Source organism: Symsagittifera roscoffensis, chromosome 4 (genome assembly GCF_963678635.1).
Source record: "Symsagittifera roscoffensis chromosome 4, txSymRosc1.1, whole genome shotgun sequence".
Lineage (NCBI taxonomy): Eukaryota > Metazoa > Xenacoelomorpha > Acoela > Convolutidae > Symsagittifera > Symsagittifera roscoffensis.
The window spans coordinates 14,867,018-14,876,440 of record NC_087065.1 but is presented as its reverse complement, the minus strand read 5'-3'; the positions used below and the strand labels follow the sequence as shown (position 1 = coordinate 14,876,440).

Below are 9,423 nucleotides of genomic sequence, written 5' to 3'. Positions count from 1 at the left end.
ACAAAACTACTTTTGGAAAACTCATTTACCGCTTCCTTGGTAATAAAAGTTTTCTTTAAAAAAATTAAAAAATGTGTTTAATAAATAAGAAAAAGTTTTTTTTTAACTTTAATTGTTTTTAATATTTTTTTGTTTGACATTCATTTGAATCAAATTTGAGCCAAAAAATGTGAATACTTTTCCGGAAAAAATTACCACGAGCTATATAAGAATCTTCATTACGTTCATCGACTTGTTATCAACTTAAAGAAGCAACCGGGTTTGAACAATAGATACCAGCATTTATCTCACACTTTTAAAACTTGAAAGTCAAAAATTCAATTCAGCAACATTTATTTACTCAAAAAACAAAGTTATTATTCACACCAACATTTATTTATTCAAAAACAAAGATAATATTCACAAACTGTCGCAATTAATTTCAGTTAAATGAAAACTGTTCAAGCACAGCGCTGTCAAACTTCTTTTTCTTCACGACTTCAGTACCGTTTTCTTGATTTTCTTTAATTTGTTCACTGCTCTCTGATTTCCTTTTCAACCTTCTGCTGTCTGCGGAAGATGAGCTTATTTCACTGAGAGACTCCAATGACTTTTCCTCTGAACTGAGTAGTTTCCATCGCTTCATTGCAACCGAAAGAAGCTTCTCATTTGCCTCTTCTTCTGGAAATTCGCCTTGCAGTTGTGGTTTAATTTTTTCAAAGAAGATTTGAAACGGTGTCATATTCTTCACCCCAGCCAAAGTCAAACTCGAAGTGGTTTTGTTTTCTTGTTCTCCAACGGAACTCGTTTGTTTCTGCGAAGAGGTTAAGACTGACTTGCGTCTCGGCATTGCTTTCGTATCTGGTCCGACTCTCAGCTTCTCGGGTTTGAGAAGCTTCAGATTGTCGAATACTGAAGAACCCATCGAGGGGCTTCGGTGTAAGTCAGATGTGTTCATTTTAGTTGATGAAAGGGTGGACGAGGTAACCTCATTAATAAATGGGTTCTTGCGTCGTTTTTCTTCCATCATTGATATTGAGGGAGATAGAAGACTACCATCACTAGCGCTAAAACACATCAATACCATTCAGGGTGCTCAATGAGATTTCGAAAAAAAAACGACCTGATAGTTTTACTCATAAAAATTAGATTATTGAGATCTGAGCTATCCTTTAATGCTGAAAGACCGTGTTTTGACCAAATTCTCAGCACTGCAGGCAAAATTTTGAGAAAATAGGTCAAAAATGCCGTTTTTGGGCACTTTTTAGAAAATTTTGACAGAAAACGCATTTTAACGGCACGCGCTCCACTTCAAAATTAGTATCCATCGGCGCCGAATGAGCCTTAAGGAAACTTGTAAGATTAGTTGGAGTGAGAAACGTCAATTAAAACTTATCTTTAAAAATTAAATCCAAAAAAAAACGACTTAAACCGACGTCAGACAAAAAAACTACCAACCACAGACCAAAACCGACAAGTCGGTTAAAACCGACCTGTTCGACACCCTGCTTCCATATTAAAATGATACAATGCCTTCCTTCTGCTAATGAAATTGAGTTGAACTTGAAACAAAATCAAAGGTCAAACTGCGAAAAAAAAAACTTTCGTGAACTAATTTCAAAACTTTCGTGGGAAAAGAAACATTAAAACTACGCTCTCTGACACTTGATACAAAAACAGATTTACGATTGGAAACAGTGATCGGAGATAAATTCAAGCTAACAATCAATTCAAAAATCATTGGCCATTCAATATGTGTCACAGTAACTTCCACCAAAAAAGCCTCATTCACAAAAAAAAACAAGATCGTAAATCGCAAAAAATGTACCTAGTTTTGTAGACCCAATTGGAATTCAAATTGATTAAAACATGTCTGCTCATTTTCATACCTTGAGTCATCGTTGATAGTATTACTCTTCGATATCTTCCCAATATTCGCTCTTCTCAGAATCGGGTTCTCAGTCTCTGACAAGAATGCACTTCTACTGTCGTCCTGTAGAGCTACAGAAGAAGAGTCCACAGACTGACTATTAAACAGAGCTCTACTGTTGTCATCTTCGAACGCATTGAAGCTAGATTGGTGTTCCAGCACTGCTCCTGGTTTCATAGAGGCCTTCTCATGTGCGATGGCCGATAGTTTCTTGGCTAGTGTCAGCTTCTTCAATTTGGTCGCGTATTTGATTGCCAGAATAACCTGTTGAACGAAATTACGTTCGATCAATTAAAATAAACAACCAATTTGTCCATTGCACTTTTACACAGAGGCATTAGCTTAGCGAGGAGATTGTTAAAAAAATACTCTACACATTAGCCACCAATAAAGCAGCAAAAATTCGAACAAAGAAACAAACTATTTCAATGCTCCGGATTTAAATCTCCGACCTGATAATTAGGAGTGTCACTCACGTTCTCGCATCTGCGCCACGGTCACTTGGAAGTAAGCTAGTAGCCCAGCTAATGCTGGATGTACCTGTTTTCATATTTTTAATCATATGTTGTACTGATACTGAAAAGCATAATTTTCAATAATTCAAAAAACGAACTTTAAGCAAAACCCTAGTAACTTCACTGCGTAATTAGGAGATTAGCTGCTTATTTAAAGGAGAAAAACTTCAACTCGCTTTCGTTCTTTCATTTGAATGCTTCATCTCAGATGTGGCTGGGTAGTTTTCGAAACAACTGAAAAAATTCCAAAAAACGATCAAGAAATCAAAAAAATGACTTTTCCTTAATCCATAAGTTTTCTCTTCTTATCGATTAGAAAAATTCCTATGCAGGGGAGACACGCCCCGATTTTTAGATTGAACCCTTCACATCAAATTTATATTGTAATTTTCGAAATAGTGATAAAAACTTCTTTAAAAAAACAAATATAAAAAAAACAACAAATATAATGCATTTTCATATTTCCTGTTTGTTCAAACAGGACCTAACACTAGACAGAAATAAAGCAACAACAACTGCTATAAAATTGCCTATGCGTAAATAGGCCTAAAAATGATTAAACTGAAATATACCAAAAGTGCCATCAAATGAGCACTTTTTTTTGCGACTTAGATTAGACAAAAAAAAATCTTCATAATAAAACACTACGCCTCACTTGTGTAATCAGAGAGCTAGCCTAGATTCTTTTTTAAAAAAATTGAGCAAACGGACATTTAGAAAATGTCATGGAACTCAAGGAGACCAAAATTATTACTTTTTTTGGAAATACATCACCTTTAAGTTCAAATTTTTTGAATATTGTATTGTTTTATGCCATTTCGTACAACTGTCATAACGGGGAAAATATTAAACCGCTCATTGAAATGGTAGCGTATTCTGAAACGCCGATCATAACTTTTTACAGTTCAATGAGCATTGTCTTTTTAACCGACGATGAGAATTTTGCAAACGACGGTAGCAGTCTACAATATTAGCTAAATAACATAGCAATCAAGATTGGTCAAAGATAATCCAAATTTAGAACCGAAAAAGGACGTAAGCAGAAAAACAATCTGAGGGGGGATTAATTTCACAATTTTCCAGAAAGTTACTACATAAAAACTATGTATAACCAGGCAATGCGAACGACTTCGAACCTAGGCCTTAGACTGTATCGCCTCGCTTTCTACCGGTCGGGCTATCTTGGCTTAAGAAACTCAAAAATTAGCTCTGCCTTTTTCCAATATTCAAACTGCTATTTGCACCAAGGTATACCCTCTCCCCGAGGGAGTAAGAACAGGCAAGCTTACGAGCGGCCGGGTAAGTTCAACCAATTGGTTACGTAAATGGCCGAAATGAGCTATCTTTTCCATATTTGAGCGAGGGGATGCGAGAGTTGGCCTTCTGGGCTGCTCAATTCAAATACTGAAACGAAACCAACAAACAATCTTGAGCTACACGCCACACCACCTGTTGGGATTGTTGAAGTGCAGAATCACTTCCTCGGAAAACTATTTCAAATGGCTTTTGCGTACGATTGTGAACATACATACCGTTTCTCATGAACACAACTTCCGCCAACACAACAATGAACACTTTTATTTTCGAGTTAGGTTGGAAGAAAAAGAAGGTTCGTACTAAAACACTAGCTGCTCGCTAGCTTAATAATAAACGTAAATATATCGTAATAACTATTAAGACAAGAAATAATCGGTGTGAGTTTCGTTTAATTTATCTGATTCAAATCATTGGATTAAAATTTTGTTGCCTCCAACTAACCGTTTCTTCATTGGGCATCAAGTTGCAGATATCCACCGCCCTACAATCCCTGTCAGTCCTGCATGCAAGTGCGAACATCTTCAGAAACGCGGACTGGACCTCCTGGACTGAAAGGGTACTGAACACTCTCTGGTTCTGCAGTTCCAGTTCCATCTGAGACTGCTCCGACTCTATGTTGCACAGGGGTAGACCAAGCGTGTATGTGAGGACTATGGGGCGAGGAAGTTGAGCTGGGAATTTGGATGCCTGCATAAATCAATCATTCCAACATCAATACTAACACTACTCATTTGAACACCAAAATAATTAAAACGCTGGACGATCTTGATCGTACATCAACATTTTGCGAATAAAGCGAACTGACAATTGTTAAAGTGGACTCCAGAGTCAGTAACAAAGTAATGAAAAACATTAAACAAATACAAGAAGAGCCGGTTGCTGTGCAAGAACCGCAGAATGTTCCAACGATATTCACAAAAATAGAAAAAAAATTCAAAAGGGGTGATGTGATTCGAGAACTATACCATCGCGTACAAAATTAGGGAATTAGGCATGATCGACATTTATCATCAAAAAAAGAATTACACAGAAAAAATGACAAAATTTTGTCATTTTTTGTGTGTTAATCTTTCTGCAGTAATTTTAATTTTTTTAAAAAACCTCTTTTTTGCCAAATGAGCGCTAAACTAGTTTTATTTATAGTGAAATCAAGCTTCTTCATCCTAAAAGACTGAAATAATAAAAATTTCATATAACAAGCGTCACTCACTCGAAATTAGACTAAATCTAAAAAATTTCAAACCAATTTTTCTAGACACTGGGAGAATTTTTTGAATCACGACTGAAAGGGATTTAGTATGATATATGACTCGACACATTCTGATGATTATTTGTGTTGCCTGATTTTGAAAGCAAAAAAAACGAAGACACTCAAAAACAAAGTTTCTCCCCAATTTCAATGGTCGGGAAAAAAATTATCTTAACTCTCTTTGAATTTCACAATATTTAGACAGCGAAGCTTCACTTCGCAGAGACAAGAAAAAGCATTAACACAGAGGTGAAGCTTCGGGCTCTTTTTCCTTTTTCCCCACCTGCAAATTTTTATATTTGAAGTTACTGTTCACTTTGTCCGATTGTCGCATATTTGGTCTTCATAATTAACCTTGTAAAACCACTCGTTAGACCATAAAATTCATGTTTGTGTGAGGTGGGGGGGGGGGGGGGGGGGGAAGGAAAAAGAGCCAAGCTTCGTTTCGCAAATACATGCAAGAACACGAAAAAAGCAGCTTTATAAAGTGCAGGAATAAAAATTAGAAATAAGTCTCGAATTAGTTTTAAAAAAAAACGTCAGCCTCTGAGAATCGAACCTGCAACATAGAACTTAGAAGACTCACATACTAACCACTCGTCCACGGAATCTTAATATTTACCAATCACTAGCCACAAACAAAGAAGAGAACAGATGCTATGAAACTACCAATTTTACAGATCGTGATTATAGCAAAAACGCAACGAAATAATTAAACATTTTCAATTTAGTAACATAGCCAACATAGGCTCTTTTCCAGTTTCCCCCCCTTTCAAAATACCGAGTTTTATGTTTGTTTTACGTGTTATTACGTCTAAATGCGTGATGTTACGCTGTAAAAAATGAAGAACAAATCTGTTCAGAATTGTCGATTTGTTCACCACGCCAAATTTCATTGCATTATGACAACGTTAAATAGACTTTTCAAAATTGAATTCGAAAGGGGGGGAACTGGCAAAGAGCCCAAACATACACTTGGAAAAGATACAGCGGCTCTTTTTCCTTTTCCCCCCACCTCAGACGAGCTTCAATTTTTTAGTGTAACAAGTGGTTTTACGAGGTTGATTATGAAGACTAAATATGTTTGTCATGGCCTAATTAGTCTATGTGTCAATTTTAATAACAATCGGACAATGTGGTCAACAAAATTTCTTGTAAAAATTTGCAGGTGGGGGGGAAAAGGAAAAAGAGCCGATACAGCCAACTCTAGTAAAACGGAAAATGTAAAACTTTTAGCATTCAAAAACTCATTTTTAATTGGCATTTTGACCATAACTTGAGCGTAAACAACTTCTAAAGTAAAAAAAAATCTTGATTTTTTTGCTAATTGCAATTTTGTTGTGGTGTAATTTAAATTGAAGGAAACTTAAAGAACTGCCAAAAAACAAAAGTTTGAGTGTGAACATTATCGTGAAAAAGAACGAATTAAAACCACATGACCTACATAGAAACAAACTCATCTAAATCATTATAACTTAACGACTTATAGAACCTTCGTTTTATATTGGTATATTTTGATATATACCATATAACATTACAACTAAAATATACAAAATGTTTATCGCATCAAAAATAGGTTTCAAAACGGTCTTCAGAAAAGCGGACGTATAGTTACCTTGCAGTAGATAGCTCGCAGCTGCTTCCCCGTGACTCCCACAATCCAGATTCTGTCTGACTTCGAGTTCAGGAATTGCTTGCAGTTGAACACTGGCATCCAACAATGACCTGAGTTGTCAGATGAGCTTCGTTTCAGGAGATACACTGGTCCATTTGCAAAGGAGACAACTGCATCGTTATCTTGTGAGAACCCAGTCCAGATTATACTGTCTTCAGCTAAATAAAAAACAAACAAGTTCTGGATAAAATTTTAAAACCGAAAATAGCCAACAGACAGCTGGAAAAGTGCCAAGGAACTCAAGGAGATTGAAAAAATTTATCTACTTTCATTGGACAATTTTTCATTTTTAAGCTCTTTGAGCTTCAACCTTTTATTATAGGCAATTTTTCCATAGATAACTTGAGAAAACAGGATAAATAGATATTTTGCAGTTCCCCCGAGAAATCTCCAAATTAAAATCAACTTTCAAAACTAAAATTCACTCAATTTTTTTCGCGTAACTTGCATTTTGTTACTCGAGCACGTAATTTTCTTTCCTTTTAGCAAAAGAATTCGATAGGAATTTAAAAAAAAAAACAGAAGTCAAGCCACTACAAATCAAATTTGAGCGTGAACATTGAAAAAATACATTGAGTGGTTACTAGGTTCCATATCATTGCATTGATTAGTGTTCATGATACTTTCCGCAAGAACCTATTGTTGCAAAAAACCTATTGTTGCAAAGAACCTATTGTTGTAAAATACCTAATGTTGCGAACCGATTGTTCCATAATAATCATTAAGGGCAGCAGACATTACCATTGGCTCCGATACTGTTTCCCAGCTAATATTTAGAGCTGCAATATTCGTAGCTTTCGGCTTTTTCACTTAAGTCATTTAAAAACTTGCCTCGAGTCTCCTATCCAATTTTAAAAATTATGATAAAAATAATCTTTTTTACTCTTCCTAATGAGGACATCCACCTTTTTACGTTCCAAAAGAAAGTTATGCTTCTTGTTTGTATTTCCCTTATCACAATTCCAGTTTTTATACAAAATATTTGTTTTTGATATAGCATTTTTAAGTGTTTTTTGAAACCATGGCGCTTTCGCTTTAAATATTCGTTTTCGAATTGGGGCAAACTATTTTATTGTATCCATTAAGGAATAGCCAAATTTATTATAGGCCAAATTCACATCATTATCACCTACTAAATTTGATTGTTAGTAGACTAACTTTCCTTTTAAAATGGACAAAAAATGTTTAAATGTTTGTCAGAAATGACATGTCTCTATATTCATTGTTGTTTATAGCAAAATTTTGGTTGGATTTGAATTTTATTAACAAAGGGAAGTGGTCCGAAAACCACTGCTGATCGAGCACGTCAACATTTGGGTCAATGACATCCTTGGTAATTACATGATCAATGCAAGTCTCCGTATTATCGCAAACACGAGTAGCGCTGCCATCTAAAATTTGGAATCCATTTGCCTCTATAGTATTAGGATATGAATGTTGTAGAATAACTTTTGTATGGATGTCAATATTGATATCTCTTACAACAACAATAGGTAATTTGAGTTTGGCTAGTGATTCTAATTCTGTGTAATTCTTCAACAAATTTGTTTTTTCATAGCGGGGTGGTACATAGCAGACAAAAATGATCATTTTCCCCTAGAAATTCTACTATCGTAGCCACCGCTTCTGGTAGACCAGTTTCAGGTTTACCAATTAATGTAGTTTTATATCCTAATTGAATCATAGTCCCGCCTCCTCTGGTTATTCTCTTGTTTGTGTGAGTGGTGTGAAATCCGCTGACTTTATACATTTCATTATTATTGGTTTCCTTCAACCATGTTTCTGTTATACAAAGTTTATTTATTGGGACTCGAGGCTACTTAGAAGTGCTTTCAGATCTTCAAGATTTTTTTTTACAGAGCGAACATTAGACAGTATGATTCTAATATTTGAGTTTTCAGCGGGTTCTATCACTGAAGTTGGATCAATCTGACATAGTTTTGTCACGGAAGGCTCATGTGTCATCAGGTTGACTGGCCCCTGGAAAAACACCTTTTTACCAAAACAACTCAACACATGTTGTATATGAGAAAAACTCCTCCGTCATACAAATTGTGTATTTTGTATATTAATCCATCAGCTTTCCAACTGTATTTATAACTCCATCTCGTGTCCAAACGTCTGCAATTCGATCATCTTTTTTCATCATGTGGAAGAAGCTTACCCTCGAAATTGGCAAGTATTCGAATATTTGAACGTTCTTTAGCTTTAATTTTGAGCCATAAATTTCTTTTCCTTGAGGATATTTATTTTGGCCACTCTTCTGGAGAATCGAGCAATTATAGGCTTGGGTCCATTTCCTTTAGATGGAAGCCGGTGCGCTATTGACAAATCTGTCTGGGAAACTTCTGCGCATAATGCGTTCGCTATTTTCAACACTTTTCCCATCGTTACATTATAGTCCTCGCTAGCATATTCTTACATACCAATTATTCTGATATTCTCCCTTCTATTGTGGCATTCCAGTTGCTCAGCTTCCGCCGGTGACTTCAGGCAATCTTTAGTTCCAACAAAATCTATATTCGCTTTTACTTCATACCAGTTTCAGACCTAGCATTTTGTACTGCATCCGTCACCATAGCATTTATTGTTGATTTCAGTTCTGTCTTCAAGGTATCGAAAAAAACTGGAATCATCTCATTAATGATGAAAACTTTGCATCGATGTACAAAAAGTCAAAACTTAACATCGCGATGCATCAATTTCGGTTGGGGCACAAGAAAATCACAGGAGCTTAATAACCCTATAGGATGACATT

General features: G+C 35.7%; 1 protein-coding gene across 1 annotated transcript in view; it reads right to left on the bottom strand.

Annotated features, from left to right (window-relative positions):
- Window positions 1-302: 302 nt before the first annotated feature.
- LOC134844771 (WD repeat and HMG-box DNA-binding protein 1-like) overlaps window positions 303-9,423 on the bottom strand; it is a 473,647-nt gene continuing 464,526 nt past the window's right edge. The window contains exons 10-13 of the mRNA XM_063861586.1: window positions 6,606-6,823; window positions 4,183-4,428; window positions 1,869-2,173; window positions 303-1,046 (exon numbers count right to left, since the gene is read on the bottom strand). Coding sequence (XP_063717656.1) covers window positions 422-1,046; window positions 1,869-2,173; window positions 4,183-4,428; window positions 6,606-6,823 — 1,394 coding nt within the window. The 3' untranslated portion in view covers window positions 303-421. The remainder of the gene's footprint in view (window positions 1,047-1,868; window positions 2,174-4,182; window positions 4,429-6,605; window positions 6,824-9,423) is intronic.